This window comes from Eleutherodactylus coqui, chromosome 4 (assembly GCF_035609145.1).
Source record: "Eleutherodactylus coqui strain aEleCoq1 chromosome 4, aEleCoq1.hap1, whole genome shotgun sequence".
NCBI lineage: Eukaryota > Metazoa > Chordata > Amphibia > Anura > Eleutherodactylidae > Eleutherodactylus > Eleutherodactylus coqui.
Window position 1 is genome coordinate 294,226,573 of NC_089840.1, and position 21,406 is coordinate 294,247,978.

The following is a 21,406-nucleotide window of genomic DNA, read 5'->3' on the forward strand; positions in this document are numbered from 1 at the left end:
ACTATTCTGCTGGTGGAGTCACGGTGTACATACATTACTTATCCTGTACTGCTCCTGAGTTACATCCTGTATTATACTCCAGAGCTGCACTCACTATTCTGCTGGTGGAGTCACTGTGTACATACATTACTTATCCTGTACTGCTCCTGAGTTACATCCTGTATTATACCCCAGAGCTGCACTCACTATTCTGCTGGTGGAGTCACTGTGTACATACATTACTTATCATGTACTGCTCCTGAGTTACATCCTGCATTATACTCCAGAGCTGCACTCACTATTCTGCTGGAGGAGTCACTGTGTACATACATTACTTATCCTGTACTGCTCCTGAGTTACATCTTGTATTATACTCCAGAGCTGCACTCACTATTCTGCTGGTGGAGTCACTGTGTACATACATTACTTATCCTGTACTGCTCCTGAGTTACATCCTGTATTATACTCCAGAGCTGCACTCACTATTCTGCTGGTGGAGTCACTGTGTACATACATTACTTATCCTGTACTGCTCCTGAGTTACATCCTGTATTATACCCCAGAGCTGCACTCACTATTCTGCTGGTGGAGTCACTGTGTACATACATTACTTATCCTGTACTGCTCCTGAGTTACATCCTGCATTATACTCCAGAGCTGCACTCACTATTCTGCTGGAGGAGTCACTGTGTACATACATTACTTATCCTGTACTGCTCCTGAGTTCCATCCTGTATTATACCCCAGAGCTGCACTCACTATTCTGCTGGTGGAGTCACTGTATACATACATTACTTATCCTGTACTGCTCCTGAGTTACATCTTGTATTATACTCCAGAGCTGCACTCACTATTCTGCTGGTGGAGTCACTGTGTACATACATTACTTATCCTGTACTGCTCCTGAGTTACATGCTGTATTATACTCCAGAGCTGCACTCACTATTCTGCTGGTGGACTCACTGTGTACATACATTACTTATCCTGTACTGCTCCTGAGTTACATCTTGTATTATACTCCAGAGCTGCACTCACTATTCTGCTGGTGGGGTCACTGTGTACATACATTACTTATCCTGTACTGCTCCTGAGTTACATCCTGTATTATACTCCAGAGCTGCACTCACTATTCTGCTGGTGGATTCACTGTGTACATACATTACTTATCCTGTACTGCTCCTGAGTTACATCCTGTATTATACTCCAGAGCTGCACTCACTATTCTGCTGGTGGAGTCACTGTGTACATACATTACTTATCCTGTACTGCTCCTGAGTTACATGCTGTATTATACCCCAGAGCTGCACTCACTATTCTGCTGGTTGTAGCTGGACATAGATGGTTCATCCCAGCAGGATGTGGCTCCTCTTCCCAGGGTCTTCGGCCAGGTGACGGTCCGAGCTGTAACGATGTCGCTTTGTTACACCTTTATAAACTTCGTAGAACGTGTGGCGGTTGGGCAGCGCTGACATCAGGGGTTGGTCTGTGGAGGGCGCCCCGGGGCAGCAGCTTGTGCTGTGTCAGGGTTTACCTGAAGCTTCTCCCATCCCTCCCCTCCTCCTCCTCCTCTGTCCCAGGCAATGCTAGAACGCGTTTCGCAGGCCTGGAGAACATTCCCTGCGCCCCTCCCTGCTGCTCCTCGCCTCTTGTGTTCTGTCAGCCGACGGATCTGCAGTTCTCTGTAATTTCCCTCTCGCTGCGAGGGACAAAATGATGTAATAACCGGCGAGCGAGCGACTGACCCCCAACAGTCCCGAAATACAGAGCAAAGACTCCGGAGTCCCCAAGCCAAGAACCAGGGGAGAGACAGCGAGTCATCAGTCCCAGGTAACCGAGCATCAGAGGTGTGATGTGTGCGCATGTAGCAGAGCTGTGCAGATGATGTACTAGATGGGACCTGCAGTCCTATGTAACACCATAGATAACACAGTAATAACTCTCTGATTACAGATAATGTAGTAGATGTGGCAGTCCTATGTAACCCCACTGATAACATACTGATAACTCTCTGATTACAGATAATGTAGTAGATGCCACTGCAGTCCTATGTAACCCCATAGATAACACAGTGATAACTCTCTGATTACAAATGATGTAGTAGATGTGACCTGCAGTCCTATGTAACCCCACAGATAACACAGTGATAACTCTCTGATTACAAATGATGTAGATGTGACCGGCAGTCCTATGTAACACCATAGATAACACAGTGATAACTCTGAGGACAGATAATGTAGTAGATGTCACTGCAGTCCTATGTAACATCAGAGATTACTTCTTCTGTAGATTATGTATGTGCTGTAGTTGTACAGCCATGTGGGATTGACTTACTCTTGTTGCCCTGAGGATCTGAACGCCCTGCGCGGTGTATCCTGTCCGTCCGTCTCTCACTGTAATTGGCGTTTTGTAATTCTAATAATGATGATTATGTAATCGCAGATTGCAGGATATTCATCCTCAGTGTATAGGTGAGCGCCGCTCCCCGAGGACAGAGGGGCTGATTATAACTTATAACGCCGCGTGTTCTTGGTGCAGCTGCGCGAAAGTACAGGTTCCAGCAGAGCTTTCGAAAGAGGAAGTAAAGCATGAGCCCCGTCCCCGACCCGCTGCAGAACAACAACTGCCAGCAAGGCCAGGCAGCTACCTTAGACTTGTTCTTCTACACAGGGAGCAGTATTATAGTAGTTATATTCTTGTACATAGGGGGCTGTATTATAGTAGTTATATTATTGTACATAGGGGGCAGTATTATAGTAGTTATATTCTTGTACATAGGGGCCAGTATTATAGTAGTTATATTCTTGTACATAGGGAGCAGTATTATAGTAGTTATATTCTTGTACATAGGGGGCAGTATTATAGTAGTTATATTCTTGTACATAGGAGCAGTATTATAGTAGTTATATTCTTGTACATAGAGGGCAGTATTATAGTAGTTATATTCTTGTACATAGGAGCAGTATTATAGTAGTTATATTCTTGTACATAGGAGGCAGTATTATAGTAGTTATATTCTTGTACATAGGGAGCAGTATTATAGTAGTTATATTCTTGTACATAGGGGGCAGTATTATAGTAGTTATATTCTTGTACATAGGAGGCAGTATTATAGTAGTTATATTCTTGTACATAGGGGGCAGTATTATAGTAGTTATATTCTTGTACACAGGGGACAGTATTATAGTAGTTATATTCTTGTACATAGGGGCCAGTATTATAGTAGTTATATTCTTGTACATAGGGGGCAGTATTATAGTAGTTATATTCTTGTACATAGGAGCAGTATTATAGTAGTTATATTCTTGTACATAGAGGGCAGTATTATAGTAGTTATATTCTTGTACATAGGAGCAGTATTATAGTAGTTATATTCTTGTACATAGGAGGCAGTATTATAGTAGTTATATTCTTGTACATAGGGAGCAGTATTATAGTAGTTATATTCTTGTACATAGGGGGCAGTATTATAGTAGTTATATTCTTGTACATAGGGGACAGTATTATAGTAGTTATATTCTTGTACATAGGGGGCAGTATTATAGTAGTTATATTCTTGTACATAGGGGGCAGTATTATAGTAGTTATATTCTTGTACATAGGAGGCAGTATTATAGTAGTTATATTCTTGTACATAGGAGGCAGTATTATAGTAGTTATATTCTTGTACATAGGAGGCAGTATTATAGTAGTTATATTCTTGTACATAGGAGGCAGTATTATAGTAGCTATATTCTTGTACATAGGAGGCAGTATTATAGTAGTTATATTCTTGTACATAGGAGGCAGTATTATAGTAGTTATGTTCTTGTACATAGGGAGCAGTATTATAGTAGTTATATTCTTGTACATAGGGGACAGTATTATAGTAGTTATATTCTTGTACATAGGAGGCAGTATTATAGTAGTTATGTTCTTGTACATAGGGAGCAGTATTATAGTAGTTATATTCTTGTACATAGGGGGCAGTATTATAGTAGTTATATTCTTGTACATAGGGGGCAGTATTATAGTAGTTATATTCTTGTACATAGGGAGCAGTATTATAGTAGTTATATTCTTGTACATAGGGGGCAGTATTATAGTAGTTATATTCTTGTACATAGGGGGCAGTATTATAGTAGTTATATTCTTGTACATAGGGGGCAGTATTATAGTAGTTATATTCTTGTACATAGGAGGCAGTATTATAGTAGTTATATTCTTGTACATAGGAGGCAGTATTATAGTAGTTATATTCTTGTACATAGGAGGCAGTATTATAGTAGCTATATTCTTGTACATAGGAGGCAGTATTATAGTAGTTATATTCTTGTACATAGGAGGCAGTATTATAGTAGTTATATTCTTGTACATAGGGAGCAGTATTATAGTAGTTATGTTCTTGTACATAGGGGGCAGTATTATAGTAGTTATATTCTTGTACATAGGGGGCAGTATTATAGTAGTTATATTCTTGTACATAGGGAGCAGTATTATAGTAGTTATATTCTTGTACATAGGGGGCAGTATTATAGTAGTTATAGTTCTTGTACATAGGGGGCAGTAATATAGTAGTTATATTCTTGTACATAGGGGACAGTATTATAGTAGTTATATTCTTGTACATAGGGGGCAGTATTATAGTAGTTATATTCTTGTACATAGGGGGCAGTATTATAGTAGTTATATTCTTGTACATAGGGGACAGTATTATAGTAGTTATATTCTTGTACATAGGGGGCAGTATTATAGTAGTTATATTCTTGTACATAGGGGGCAGTATTATAGTAGTTATATTCTTGTACATAGGAGGCAGTATTATAGTAGTTATATTCTTGTACATAGGGGACAGTATTATAGTAGTTATATTCTTGTACATAGGGGGCAGTATTATAGTAGTTATATTCTTGTACATAGGGAGCAGTATTATAGTAGTTATATTCTTGTACATAGGGGGCAGTATTATAGTAGTTATATTCTTGTACATAGGGAGCAGTATTATAGTAGTTATATTCTTGTACATAGGAGGCAGTATTATAGTAGTTATATTCTTGTACATAGGAGGCAGTATTATAGTAGTTATATTCTTGTACATAGGGGGCAGTATTATAGTAGTTATATTCTTGTACATAGGGGGCAGTATTATAGTAGTTATATTCTTCTACATAGGGGGCAGTATTATAGTAGTTATATTCTTGTACATAGGGAGCAGTATTATAGTAGTTATATTCTTGTACATAGAAGGCAGTATTATAGTAGTTATAATCTTGTACATAGGGGCAGTATTATAGTAGTTATAATCTTGTACATAGGGGCAGTATTATAGTAGTTATATTCTTGTACATAGGGAGCAGTATTATAGTAGTTATATTCTTGTACATAGGGGGCAGTATTATAGTAGTTATATTCTTGTACATAGGAGCAGTATTATAGTAGTTATATTCTTGTATATAGGAGGCAGTATTATAGTAGTTATATTCTAGTACATAGGGGACAGTATTATAGTAGTTATATTCTTGTACATAGGAGGCAGTATTATAGTAGTTATATTCTTGTACATAGGGGCAGTATTATAGTAGTTATATTCTTGTACATAGGCGCAGTATTATAGTAGTTATATTCTTGTACATAGGGGGCAGTATTATAGTAGTTATATTCTTGTACATAGGCGCAGTATTATAGTAGTTATATTCTTGTACATAGGGGGCAGTAATATAGTAGTTATATTCTTGTACATAGGGGGCAGTATTATAGTAGTTATATTCTTGTACATAGAGGCCAGTATTATAGTAGTTATATTCTTGTACATAGGGGGCAGTATTATAGTAGTTATATTCTTGTACATAGGGAGCAGTATTATAGTAGTTATATTCTTGTACATAGAAGGCAGTATTATAGTAGTTATAATCTTGTACATAGGGGCAGTATTATAGTAGTTATAATCTTGTACATAGGAGGCAGTATTATAGTAGTTATATTCTTGTACATAGGGGGCAGTATTATAGTAGTTATATTCTTGTACATAGGGGGCAGTATTATAGTAGTTATATTCTTGTACATAGGAGCAGTATTATAGTAGTTATATTCTTGTACATAGGGGCAGTATTATAGTAGTTATATTCTTGTACATAGGAGCAGTATTATAGTAGTTATATTCTTGTATATAGGAGGCAGTATTATAGTAGTTATATTCTAGTACATAGGGGACAGTATTATAGTAGTTATATTCTTGTACATAGGAGGCAGTATTATAGTAGTTATATTCTTGTACATAGGGGCAGTATTATAGTAGTTATATTCTTGTACATAGGCGCAGTATTATAGTAGTTATATTCTTGTACATAGGGGCAGTATTATAGTAGTTATATTCTTGTACATAGGCGCAGTATTATAGTAGTTATATTCTTGTACATAGGGGGCAGTAATATAGTAGTTATATTCTTGTACATAGGGGGCAGTATTATAGTAGTTATATTCTTGTACATAGGGGGCAGTATTATAGTAGTTATATTCTTGTACATAGGGGGCAGTATTATAGTAGTTATACTCTTGTACATAGGGGGCAGTATTATAGTAGTTATATGCTTGTACATAGGGGGCAGTATTATAGTAGTTATATTCTTGTACATAGGGGGCAGTAAAATAGTAGTTATATTCTTGTACATAGGGGGCAGTAAAATAGTAGTTATATTCTTGTACATAGGGGGCAGTATTATAGTAGTTATATTCTTGTACATGGAGGGCAGTATTATAGTAGTTATATTCTTGTACATAGGAGGCAGTATTATAGTAGTTATTTTCTTGTACATAGGGGGCAGTGTTATAGTAGTTATATTCTTGTTCATAGGAGCAGTATTATAGTAGTTATATTCTTGTACATAGGAGCAGTATTATAGTAGTTATATTCTTGTACATAGAGGACAGTATTATAGTAGTTATATTCTTGTACATAGGGGGCAGTATTATAGTAGTTATATTCTTGTACATAGGGGGCAGTAATATAGTAGTTATATTCTTGTACATAGGGGGCAGTATTATAGTAGTTATATTCTTGTACATAGGGGGCAGTATTATAGTAGTTATATTCTTGTACCTAGGGGGCAGTATTATAGTAGTTATATTCTTGTACATAGGGGCAGTATTATAGTAGTTATATTCTTGTACATAGGGGGCAGTAATATAGTAGTTATATTCTTGTACATAGAGGACAGTATTATAGTAGTTATATTCTTGTACATAGGGGGCAGTATTATAGTAGTTATATTCTTGTACATAGGGGGCAGTAATATAGTAGTTATATTCTTGTACATAGGGGGCAGTATTATAGTAGTTATATTCTTGTACATAGGGGGCAGTAATATAGTAGTTATATTCTTGTACATAGGGGGCAGTATTATAGTACTTATATTCTTGTTCATAGGAGCAGTATTATAGTAGTTATAATCTTGTACATAAGGGGCAGTATTATAGTAGTTATATTCTTGTACATAGGGGCAGTATTATAGTAGTTATATTCTTGTACATAGGGGCAGTATTATAGTAGTTATATTCTTGTACATAGGGGGCAGTATTATAGTAGTTATATTCTTGTACATAGGGGACAGTATTATAGTAGTTATATTCTTGTACATAGGGGGCAGTATTATAGTAGTAATATTCTTGTACATAGGGGGCAGTATTATAGTAGTTATATTCTTGTACATAGGGGGCAGTATTATAGTAGTTATATTCTTGTACATAGGGGGCAGTATTATAGTAGTTATATTCTTGTCCATAGGGGGCAGTAATATAGTAGTTATATTCTTGTACATAGGGGGCAGTATTATAGTAGTTATATTCTTGTACATAGGGGGCAGTATTACAGTAGTTATATTCTTGTACATAGGGGGCAGTATTCACACTGGTTTTCTGTTATATATTTGAAGGATCAGTAAGTGAAGGTGTTGTTATTTTATATTCTTGAAGTGGGATGGAGTTCAGAGTCTGCATGTTATGAAGCCTTCTGCTCCCCTTCATATTGCTCTGTCATATGTCTCGTGATTTGATGATGATGCCTCCTCTTGGTTGGGTACTATATGTAGGTGATTGTCAATATGGCCGTCATAGAATATAATGCTGTATAATTTGGTAGATGCGCTATTCAGGGCTGTAGAAAAGGCTGATCACCATCTTGTTGGAGCGTTAAGGGCATCTGTATTAGTGGTCACCCAGCTTTCTTGGTGCCGCCTGCTCCTGTTTGATGGCAGTGTCTCTGTGGGCTGGTTTCTAGGTGGAGATGACATGTTTGGGGCGTGTTGGGTTGTGATCTGTTATCTATTAGGGTGGACATGTATTTGTGTCAGGATCATGTTGTGAATCTCGTCTGTAGCCGGAAGCCATCATTGGATAATGTTGCCAGAATGTGATCCATGAGGCCAAGAGGAGGCGCTCTGTGTCTCTTACCTAGAAATGCTGCCAGGTTTTCACATCGTCAGAGCAATGACGACCCCCGGTTTATACAGATTTACCCCGTCCCTATATTATATCATCATATCTGATGCCTTGAATATTCACTAGATTTTCCACATTTGTACTGTAGCTTTTTAAGATTTCACTTGCTTGCATTTAGGAAAATCTACTTCATCCAGAGCTGCATTCACAATTCTGTCGTTATATAATATCAGCCTTCAGTCACATCCAGAGCTGCAGGCATTGGTCTGCTGGTTGCTGTTATGCATGCTCCATGCAGACACTGAACCAGCAGGGCATGTAGTGCGATCAAAAGGATTGGGCTTCCTGGATTTCAATATGTGGGGGGATAATGGGAGAATGGGAGAATGGGAGAGGGGTCTGGAGGGTCCTGAGAGTGACTGAATGCTCATAGATGGGTGGGAACGCTCTTGGAGCCACACACCGCAGCAGTTAGTGTAACTTGGAAGACTAAAACCAGTCCGAGACCGCAGCAGCGAGTTTCCTGCTGATCCGATTGTGCGCAATTTGCGTCATGCAGAAAAAAACGCAGCATGCTCTACTTTTCTGCACATTTGTGCGGGAAACGAATACATCCTGTACTCATTAAACTAATTGGCCATTTCAATGGATAAGAGCATAGATGAGTGTGTTTTTTTTCTTGCGCAATTGTAAACGACGAATGCACAAATGTTCGGAAAAAAAATGCTTTTGCTCATTCAAACTCGCAACAGCCAATGCGCAGAACGCACGTGCAAATACGCGTATGCTTATGTGACACAGGCCTTACATGGGACAACTGTCAGATGCTTCAGTGCCTGATAGTCATCCCAGCGGTAATCTCTCCTGAGCTTTCTTACTCTGCGAATGGAGGCGGAGTCGACTGGAGAACGCTTCTGGCCGCCCGGCTCCAGTCACTGTAAACAGGCCGTCGTTCATAGATAAAAGGGTTAATTGTCGATTGATTTTTATGCCTGCAGAATCTGAATGACGGATGGATTATCGTTCAGATTCCTGCAATCCAGCGAGACTCTGAATGTATCATTCAGCGCAAAACGGCCCTCAGATTCGCTGAACCGAGGAAGTATACGGATAATACACTTTGTAAGAATGATCCGCCTCCAGAAGAAGTTGTCATTTTGTTGTAAAACTCTGCATGCAATTTCATCTCAGGCAGATATGTAAGTGACTAGTATTTGGAAATTATAGTACCAGTGTTTCTGGTGTACACACACAGCTCTGCTCCATGCACGTCACACACGCACACAGCTCTGCTCCATGCACGTCACACAGCTCTGCTCCATGCACGTCACACCACGCACACAGCCCTGCTCCATGCACGTCACACCATGCACACAGCTCTGCTACATGCACGTCACACCATCACACCACGCACACAGCTCTGCTACATGCACGTCACACCACGCACACAGCTCTGCTACATGCACATCACACCACGCACACAGCTCTGCTACATGCATGTCACACCACGCACACAGCTCTGCTACATGCACGTCACACACGCACACAGCTCTGCTTCATGCACGTCACACACGCACACAGCTCTGCTTCATGCACGTCACACACGCACACAGCTCTGCTTCATGCACGTCACACACGCACACAGCTCTGCTTCATGCACGTCACACACGCACACAGCTCTGCTTCATGCACGTCACACACGCACACAGCTCTGCTTCATGCACGTCACACACGCACACAGCTCTGCTCCATGCACGTCACACAGCTCTGCTCCATGCACGTCACACCACGCACACAGCCCTGCTCCATGCACGTCACACCATGCACACAGCTCTGCTACATGCACGTCACACCATCACACCACGCACACAGCTCTGCTACATGCACGTCACACCACGCACACAGCTCTGCTACATGCACATCACACCACGCACACAGCTCTGCTACATGCACGTCACACCACGCACACAGCTCTGCTACATGCACGTCACACACGCACACAGCTCTGCTTCATGCACGTCACACACGCACACAGCTCTGCTTCATGCACGTCACACACGCACACAGCTCTGCTTCATGCACGTCACACACGCACACAGCTCTGCTTCATGCACGTCACACACGCACACAGCTCTGCTTCATGCACGTCACACACGCACACAGCTCTGCTTCATGCACGTCACACACGCACACTGCTCTGCTTCATGCACGTCACACACGCACACTGCTCTGCTTCATGCACGTCACACACGCACACTGCTCTGCTTCATGCACGTCACACACGCACACTGCTCTGCTTCATGCACGTCACACACGCACACTGCTCTGCTTCATGCACGTCACACACGCACACTGCCCTGCTTCATGCACGTCACACACGCACACTGCCCTGCTTCATGCACGTCACACACGCACACTGCTCTGCTTCATGCACGTCACACACGCACACTGCTCTGCTTCATGCACGTCACACACGCACACTGCTCTGCTTCATGCACGTCACACACGCACACTGCTCTGCTTCATGCACGTCACACACGCACACTGCTCTGCTTCATGCACGTCACACACGCACACTGCTCTGCTTCATGCACGTCACACACGCACACTGCTCTGCTTCATGCACGTCACACACGCACACTGCTCTGCTTCATGCACGTCACACACGCACACTGCTCTGCTTCATGCACGTCACACACGCACACTGCTCTGCTTCATGCACGTCACACACGCACACACCTGACAGACCACCAGTAGAGAGTAGCATCTGACCAGACTGTTAGGAGGAGGTGTTGGGACCAGTGGATGGAGGCACACAAGGTGACCGGGCTCAGGACGCCCCCTACAGACCACCAGTAGAGAGGAGCGTCTGACCAGACTGTTAGGAGGTGTTGGGACCAGTGGATGGGGGCACACAAGGTGACCGAGCTAAGGACGCCCCCTACAGACCACCAGTAGAGAGGAGCGTCTGACCAGACTGTTAGGGGGTGTTGGGACCGGTGGATGAGGGCACACAAGGTGACCGGACTCAGGACCCCCCTACAGACCACCAGTAGAGAGAACTATCTGACCAGACTGTTGGAGGTGTTGGGACCAGTAGATGTGTGAGGGCACACAAGGTGACCGAGCTAAGGACGCCCCCTACAGACCACCAGTAGAGAGGAGCGTCTGACCAGACTGTTAGGGGGTGTTTAGACCAGTGGATGGGGGCATACAAGGTGACCGGGCTCGGGATGCCCCCTACGGACCACCAGTAGAGAGGAGCGTCTGACCAGCCTGTTAGGGGGTGTTAGGACCAGTGGATGTGTGAGGGCACACAAGGTGACCGGGCTCAGCACGCCCCCTACAGACCACCAGTAGAGAGGAGCATCTGATCAGACTGTTAGGAGATGTTGGGACCAGTGGATGGGGGAGGGCACAGAAAGTGAACGGGCTCAGGATGCCCCCTACAGACCACCAGTAGAGAGGAGCATCTGACCAGACTGTTAGGAAGTGTTTAAACCAGTGGATGAGGTGACTTCCCCTTCGCTTTCACATTCTTACACTTCTTTAGTCACTTTCACGTAGATCGGAATACTCTGCAGGAAGTTGCGCGATATTCTTCCGCAGGGAATATCCCCACAATGTCCACATGTGTAACCACGCGATTCTGTACCAAAATCCACATGTGATCCTGAGGATTTTGCCAGTGGATTATGTCCTCCCCCGTGAACGCGCCCCTTGTGACCCCCCCCCCCCCCTCCCATCACGGTGCAGTGAGGCGCCTGCTCACACCCACCGAATCTACATTGAACTTTTTGGAGCATATTCTATTTATTAAAACAATCCGCCGACTCCCGACCGCTGAGCCACTTGTTCGGCCGCAGATCTGCATGTGGATTTGGCCCCTTTAAATGCGCAAACGCGCTTACGGAAACCCTGCCTCGCGGTGGAAGAAGTGACGTGGAAACAATACAGACTGCAGCATGGACTGACATTGTCAGGTGTGCCGCTGGGAGACATCTGTACCTGCAGGACGGTGCTGGCAGCCATGGTGGCGGTCTAGTGACAGCAGATGGCGGCACGCTCATTATAGTGTAACTCCGGCAGAGTGCGTTGGATCTAGAGGAATCGTGGCTGCCATGTATTTTACTCTTCCCCTGTAATTAATGATTGGTGTTTCACGCCTTGATACCCGGGTAATAACAGCGTTTGCGGTGTTATTTATAGCGCCAATGTTCTCCTCGCTGCTCTGTGTCATCGCTTTAATGACGACTGAAGAATCCGGAATTATCAGATCTTTATTTTTGCTTCTTTCTGTGTGGGCTGAAAACCCCGGGGGCGGGACTACAAGAAAGAAAGCTCTTTCCTTGACAGCAAGCAGAGATCTTAAGAATGAAAGGAAATTCAATTTAAAGACTGTTATAAAGTTGTCGTTCTTTACATTATGCAATGATTAACCCCTTAGTGACGCGGCCTATTTTTGCCCCACAGACACAACGATTTTTGGGGATTTTCATCTCCACTTTTCAAAAGCCATACCTTTTTTCCCATTTTCCCCGCCATGGCCGTGCGAGGGGGTGTGTCTTATATAGCGAGCCGTGACCTTTATTGGGACCATTTTGGGCTACATATAAGGTATTGCAGAACTTTTATTAATCCGCCATTGTTTAAAAAAATAGTTTCTAGCATTGATCATGCAGCATAAGTAACTTGCTACATTTTTTTTCTGCGGGTTGGAATGATTACGTCAATACAAAATTAGGTATATATATATATTTTTTAAGCTTTTTTTCCCCCTCTTTTGCCGAATAATAAGCCTTTTTTAAATTTATTTTTTATGAAGAAAAATGGGTTTTTTGCTTTGCTGCATTCAAAGCCCCATAAGTTTTTTTTTTCTATTTCCATGGGCGGAGCTCCGTGAGGGCCATTTTTTTAGTGTGATGAGCCGTAGTTTTTTATTGGTTTTACTTTGGGGTACATTATACCTTTTTTGGATCACTTTTATTGTGTTTTTTTGGATTCAAAATGAACAAAAACTCATTTTGGCCCTTTTTTTTTCTTTAGTATTTGCTGTGCAGGTTAAAAGGTGTGTTTTGATTTTTTTTTTTTTGTTTTGGTCATTACGATTGGGACTGCACCAGAGTGGAAAGTGCGCAAAAAACGTTTTTTTTTACTATATCTTTCTTTACATTTCTTATGTCTCTGTAGGGGACTTGAACCTGTGATGCTAGGACCACACTGGTAATGCAATGTATTACTTCTGTACTGCAATGCATTATCACAGGCCATGGCAGACCCGGATGCCATTTTCTGGTTGCCATGGCAAACCATCACCTCCGTGATTATATGGTAGAGTGCTGATGGCCTCTCTCTGTGAACCCTTTATATACCATGATCCACACTGAATACAGAATATAAGGGATTAACAGCGGGGGTTAGTGTTCTCCACGATCCCCGCTGTTGCAGCGGTTGGCCGGCTGTCGGTCACAGCTGGCTCCTCCTACATGTAGCGCAGGCTCAGCTTCTGAATCTGCTCCATCCATTGGTGGGAACTGCTCCCCAGCCAGAATGTAAATTTACGCCCTGGGGTGGGAAGGGGTTAAAGCGCATATCCCCTTAATAACAGTTTTCTGTTGAAATTGGAAACAGTCAGCAAGCTTGTGAACAAATAGTTCCCACACTGAACATGCAGGGAATGCTGGGAGAGTTCAGTTCTGGAGCTGAAGAATAGTGAATGCAGCTCCATAATAGAAGCTATGACTTATAGGACAAGGCAGCCCCCGTATGATCAGGGTCTGGTGGGCTGCTGCTTGGCGGGTTTAGTCTCCCCTGTCCATAACCACTGGAGACTTTCGGAGGGTTTCGGCGCCCTCTGTCATTCCTCGTACGCCGCCATCTTCATTATTCCTAGAAGGAAAATAAACAGTTTAATGGGAAACAAAACTTCCCCCCTCATTAGTGGCCTTGTTCTATTAATTACCGGAAACGAAGCGGGGGGGGGGGGGTCCTCCAACGTTTGACCTGTGAAATGTTTCCCAGTTGCACTCAGTCTGTCTCCAGTCGTTATTATTACTCTGCCTGCACAATGTCGTGTTCTGACCCACAGAGCTTGCACTCTAGAACTATCCAGTCAGTGAGGACAGGGCATCAGCCCCTCAGTGTTATTGGACCTTATAGGTTGAACACCAGCCTGCAGACCCCGCTGATGTGATGCCAAACAATGGATACAAGTGGGGTCCGTCCTGGTGCCCTTTGCTTTTATCCACCACCTCTGGGTAGGCGGACACATGTCCCCCAGTGGCTGGGGTTGGTATTACCACTTTAGAAGTGACTCTCCGCCTTCAAAGTTGTGTTATGTTTAAAGTGGAGATGCTTGCGATGAGCAGTCTCCCTCCGTCCCATAGAAGTAAACATGGGGCATTCAGGTCTGTGGCTATATATATATATATATATATATATATATATATATATATATCTACCGTATATACAATGAGCTCCCCCTAGTGGTCACTGTATTGATCTGTGTACAGTGAGGTCTCCTAGTGATGATTGCATAAATCTGTATGTAATGAGCTCCCCCTAGTGGTGGCTATATAGATCTGTATGTAGTGAGCTCCTCCTAACAGTGGCTATACATTTCTGTATGAAGTGAGTTCCTCCTAGTGGTGGCTGTATAAATTGGTATGTGGTGAGCTTCTCCTAGTGGTGGCTGTGTATAGCTGTATACAGTGAGCTACCTCTAGTGGTGGCTGTATATATCCGTATACAGTGGGCTCCCACTAGTGGCAACTGTACATTTCTGTATGTAGTGCGTTCCTCCTAGTGGTGGCTGTATAAATCGGTATGTAGTGAGCTCCTCCTAGTGGTGGCTGTATATATCTGTATGTAGTGCGTTCCTCCTAGTGGTGGCTGTATAAATCAGTATGTAGTGAGCTCCTCCTAGTGGTGGCTGTATATATCTGTATGTATTGAGCTCCCCCTAGTAGTGACTGTACATTTCTGTATGTAGTGAGCTCCCCCCAGTGGTGGCTGTACATTTCTGTATGTAGTGAGCTCCCCCACAGTGGTGGCTGCACATTTCTGCATGTATTGAGCTCCCCCTAGTAGTTGCTGTACATTTCTGCATGTAGTCCTAGTGGTGTCTGTATATATCTGTATGTAGTGAGCTCCCCCTAGTGGTGGCTGTATATTTCTGCATGTAGTGAGCTCCCCCTAGTGGTGGCTGCAGTAAGCTAGAATTTTATCAGGTAATTCTATGAGTAGAATTCACAAATGCATTTAAGTCAGATTCCCTGCCCAGAATTGTTTCATTGGACCCCCCTGTATATTGTACATGGGAGTTCTTGACTTCTCTGTTATGTGCCCTTATTATTTCTCTTTCCGGGAAGGAGGGTGACTGCCCCATATACGGGGACAATAAAGCAGCTGTCATTTGTGCCTAAAGGGCACATGTGGGGAGTTCTGCAGCGGGGGACACAGGCGGACGGTGCATAACTTGGTACATTTGGCACTCAGAAGTCTGGGAAAGCTGGGTGAGGGTTTAGGAAGTGTAATAAGGAGGGTCATTACTGATGGGATTAGTGACCCCTGTAATCCCTGTGGGGGCAATTAGTGAAGATAAATCCTTTCCGCTTGCTTGTACGTGCGCTCTGGTGCTCGGAGGAGTCAGCCAGCTGACTACACGTGGCTGAGCCTCCTCTGCATTGTAGTCATTGTGTGATAGAGTTGTGGTATTTGGGGGTCACTGCGGGGGGCTCGTTACTGTGTCAGATCTTGTATAATCCGGATTAGATGTCTATCCTGGTGGCCGCCATACTATGCGCTCATTTGGACGCCACCGCGTTCCTCAGAGCCAGGAGCTGAGATAATTCCTGTTCTGTCCTCCAGCGGGGTTCTTATCTGATGTCTTAAAGGAGCCTCCAGTCATGGAAATGTGCAGGATGCGAGAAATGACGTAAAAGGCGACGACTAATCACTGCGGTGGGGAAACCGTTATGGCGAAAGAACCGCCGCAAAGTGCTACAATGCGCAGCGTGGACCACGGACGAAAATCCTGCCTATAGCAACCAATCACAGTGTAACGATCATTTCCTTTACGAGTGTCAGCTCCTGGGACTCGCACGCCGCATCACACGAACGGCGCAGAACCCATCATTCAGTTTACATTACAGAACGTTTCCTCTGGGTGACAACCAGTAGGAGCAACGCCACGGCGCCCACACGGGTGTCACCCAACTAATGTAGATTCCTAAATGGCAACTCTGTGGCAACACCAATCCTGTGTGATACTGCCTGCTGAGCCGTGTATCTAATCCTATCCTGTGTGATACTGTCTGCTGAGCCGTGTATCTAATCCTATCCTGTGTGATACTGTCTGCTGAGCTGTGTATCTAATCCTATCATGTGTGATACTGCCTGCTGAGCCGTGTATCTAATCCTATCCTGTGTGATACTATCTGCTGAGCTGTGTATCTAATCCTATCCTGTGTGATACTGTCTGCTGAGCTGTGTATCTAATCCTATCCTGTGTGATGCTGCCTGCTGAGCCGTGTATCTAATCCTATCCTGTGTGATACTGCCTGCTGAGCTGTGTATCTAATCCTATCCTGTGTGATACTGTCTAATGAGCCGTGTATCTAATCCTATCCTGTGTGATACTATCTGCTGAGCTGTGTATCTAATCCTATCCTGTGTGATACTGTCTGCTGAGCTGTGTATCTAATCCTATCCTGTGTGATACTGTCTGCTGAGGTGTGTATCTCATCCCATCCTGTGTGATACTGACTGCTGAGTTGTGTATCTAATCTCATCATGTGTGATACTGTCTGCTGAGCTGTGTATCTAATTCCATCATATGTGATACTGTCAGCTGAGCTGTGTATCCAATCCTACACTGTGTGATACTGTCTGATGTGGTTGTATCTACTCATATCCTGTATAATACTGTCTGCTGAGCTGTGTATCTAATCCCATCATGTGTGATACTGTCTGCTGAGCCGCTGTATCTAATCCTATCCTGTGTGATACTGCCTGCCGAGCTGCTGTATCTAATCTCCCCCTGTATGCCACTGTCTGCTGAGCCGCGTATCTAATCTTCCCCTGTATGCCACTGTCTGCTGAGCCGTGTATCTAATCTTCTCCTGTATGCCACTGCCTGCTGAGCCGTGTATCTAATCTCCTGTATGCCACTGCCTGCTGAGCCATGTATCTAATCTCCTGTATGCCACTGTCTGCTGAGCCATGTATCTAATCTCCTGTATGCCACTGTCTGCTGAGCCATGTATCTAATCTTCCCCTGTATGCCACTGTCTGCTGAGCCATGTATCTAATCTCCTGTATGCCACTGTCTGCTGAGCCGCGTATCTAATCTTCTCCTGTATGTCACTGCCTGCTGAGCCGTGTATCTATACTCCTGTATGCCACTGCCTGCTGAGCCGTGTATCTAACCTTCTCCTGTATGTCACTGTCTGCTGAGCCGTGTATCTAATCTTCTCCTGTATGTCACTGTCTGCTGAGCCGTGTATCTAATCTTCTCCTGTATGTCACTGCCTGCTGAGCCGTGTATCTGATCTTCTCCTGTATGCCACTGTCTGCTGAGCCATGTATCTAATCTTCTCCTGTATGTCACTGCCTGCTGAGCCGTGTATCTAATCTTCTCCTGTATGTCACCGCCTGCTGAGCCGTGTATCTAATCTCCTGTATGCCACTGCCTGCTGAGCCGTGTATCTAATCTTCTCCTGTATATCACTGTCTGCTGAGCCGTGTATCTAATCTTCTCCTGTATGTCACCGCCTGCTGAGCCGTGTATCTAATCCTATCCTGTATGCCCCTGCCTGCTGAGCCGTGTATCTAATCTTCTCCTGTATGTCACCGCCTGCTGAGCCGTGTATCTAATCTCCTGTATGCCACTGCCTGCTGAGCCGTGTATCTAATCTTCTCCTGTATATCACTGCCTGCTGAGCCGTGTATCTAATCCTATCCTGTATGCCCCTGCCTGCTGAGCCGTGTATCTAATCTCCTGTATGCCCCTGCCTGCCGAGCTCTCCTGTGCCCTCTCTCCGGGGACACGTGGCTGTCGGTGGGTAGCAGGTGCCTCTTTGCTGAGCGCTGTGTCTCTTTGTTCCGCAGGCTGGGGACAAGCACTACCATCCCAGCTGTGCACGATGCAGCAGATGCCACCAAATGTTCACCGAAGGAGAGGAAATGTACCTTCAAGGTAAGGCGACTACCTCTACTGTGTGGTGGGCGAGGGGTGAGGCGGCCGCGAGGTGAGGGTCCGACTCCTCCGACCTGCAGGTGTACAAAGGGGCACTTACTGCTATAATACTGAATCACCAAGGTGGAGGAGGATGGAGTCCACTGAATTGTAAAGGGTTAATATTTGGTGCTAAGTATGGGGGGGGGGGTAGTCGGTCGTTATTAATCTTTAGATGCAGCGCAATGTTGGATTTTGGGGGTCTCTCCCCCATGTGAGATGCATTGTGGGAGATTTTTCTTCCAGGTAACTGATGTACAATTGCTTTACATGCTGCAGTCTGACACTGTGCAGTAGATTGTGCTTTAATTGGTGGCTCAGCCCCTTCACATGGGTGTATTACTAAATCTGCCTGAGGGTGTCGCCTGTGAACAGTAGAGCAGACCGTGGAGGTGTGGCACCTGTCAGCCAATCACAATCCAGCATTTATGTTATTGCCCGTAATGAAGAACTTAGGACAAAGTGCGTATAGCAAAACGCGTCCGGTTTTAAAAGTCCTGTCTTCGAGTATGGTGGCCCTCACGATCTTGGTAACATCAGTGCAGTGCTGGCCTCAGGTGGGATGGTATTCTGGGCATGGTTTTATTTGGTGCCCCTCCCCGTCATAAGAAAAACACAGTATAGTTTACACCGATTGGCAGTCTGCCTGTAATGTGCTTGTGCCGGAAGCAGCAGGATACCATCCATACAGCACCAGTACCAAGAGCATACCATAAATATAGTATCAGAACCAGCCTTCATACACAGATGCAATACCAGAACCAAGCACATGACGTACATAGAGCACCAAAACCAAAATGGTAACATAAATACAGTACAAGTACCAAGCTCAGTATATAGATACAGTGCCTGAACCAACTTCAGTGCTTGAATACTGCCCTGAAACAAAGCTGATAACATAAATCCAGCAGCCCAAACCAACCTCTGTACATACATACAGCACCAGAACCAACTTCAATACTTAAAGGCGTTTCGTCATAAAAAATCTTCTATACTCTCCTATTTCTTCCCCGTCAGTCTCCTTACCGCATCTTCTCATGACTAAGATTCTGCAGTGCCTCGGGGTCACCTCACTGCAGGCGGACTGGCTTGTTATGAAGCCGGCATTCCTCACACTCCTTCCGGTCAGTGAAGGTCAGGTCCCTATGCTGTAGCGTTCTCTGTCTAGGAAGGAATTCTAATCTATTTCAGAGACAGCTCGCATGAGCAATCTCTTTAGTAGCTCGGCACTCCCCCTGCTGGCCTGTCAGCTGTGACGTAGCGTACATTGGCTGACAGGAAGGAGACTGTCGGCAATGTACGTAACCTCACAGGAAGGAGAGGAATCAGGCAGCTGCAGGTGAAGTGATCCGCGGTACTGCAGGAGACCGGAGAAGATGGGGGAGGTGAAGATCTGGTAAGTAGAATGACGGGGGAGGAATAGGTAAGTATAGAATTTTTTTTTTAATGACAGAACCCCTTTAAATACAGCCCCAGAGCCAAGCACATTTCATAAATACAGCACCAGAATCAAGCTCAGTGCATACATAGATTCAGCACCAGAAGCAAGCTCAGTGCATACATAGATTCAGCACCAGAAGCAAGCTCACTGCATAGATACAATACCAGAACCAAACTCATAGCCCCACAACCAAGCCTAATACATAGATACAGCTCCAGAGACAAACTGTGAAATCTAGCAGGAATCAGCTTCAGTACATAAGTGCAGTACCAGAACCAAGCTCAGCACATGAATAAGCTGCAGAACTAAGTGATTGCTTTGTGGTGGCACCGATGGGGTGACAGTGGCACCTTGGAACATCCGATGGGAGGAGACAGAGCCAGGAGGAGGATAATTCATGTAGTTCCACATGCTGTATGGTGGGGGAAAATCATCTTGTCAGGAAGGGCAATTGCCTCCAGCCTACATCCGCCTGATGCCCGCTCTGCAAGCATGTGGCCAGCGCCCTGTGCGACCACACGGGTTTCATGTAGCTGAAGCCGGCCATTCATCAGTGTGACAATACTGTTACTCCTCTACAGATGCCCCATAAGAGTGACTGCTCTGGAGCCCCCATAGCATTGTTTTACCCACAATACCCCATAACAAGGTGGCCCCATAGCAGTGACCGTAACGGGGCACCGACAGCAGGGAGTCTTAACACCAGTGCTTTATATGTAGGCTGGTTTTTCTACCCCTCGCCTGCTGATTCCCTCTCCCCCTGCGCTGCGCTCTGTTCTGTGTCCTCCGGCCGCTGTCACTTTCAGTGCTTACATTGGCTCCTGCCTCACCATCGCTGCTGATCAGAGCGGCCAGAGAGCTGCATTTTATGTGTTTGTTTTGGCTTTTTATCCACAATGTTTCCTCCTCTCCATCAATGACTTGTCATAAAGTATCACATCATTACTGTACGGCCCACCGGAGGGCGTAAGACGGGCACCGCCTCACCTGCCACTACTCCACTGTGTGAGGGGGACACTGGGACATCACTGATCCTACTAGGGCAGAATAAAGAGTGCAGCTCTGGAATATCATAGGAAATGTAACTCAGGAGCAGTACAGGATAAGTAATGTATGTACACAGTGACTCCACCAGCAGAATAGTGAGTGCAGCTCTGGGGTATAATACAGGATGTAACTCAGGATCAGTACAGGATAAGTAATGTATGTGCACCGTGACTCCACCAGCAGAATAGTGAATGCAGCTCTGCAGTATAATACAAGATGTAACTCAGGGTCAGTACAGGATAAGTAATGTATGTACACAGTGACTCCACCAGCAGAATAGTGAGTGCAGCTCT

The 21,406-nt window shown here is 44.5% G+C and overlaps 1 protein-coding gene across 6 annotated transcripts in view; it reads left to right on the forward strand.

Moving 5' to 3' along the window:
• The window catches only part of ABLIM1 (actin binding LIM protein 1), a 509,502-nt gene that overhangs the window by 439,229 nt on the left and 48,867 nt on the right, over positions 1-21,406 (forward strand). For all 6 annotated transcript variants that reach the window (XM_066601408.1, XM_066601406.1, XM_066601404.1 and 3 more), the window contains one exon: positions 18,499-18,586. In XM_066601408.1, the coding sequence (XP_066457505.1) occupies positions 18,499-18,586 (88 nt within the window). The remainder of the gene's footprint in view (positions 1-18,498; positions 18,587-21,406) is intronic.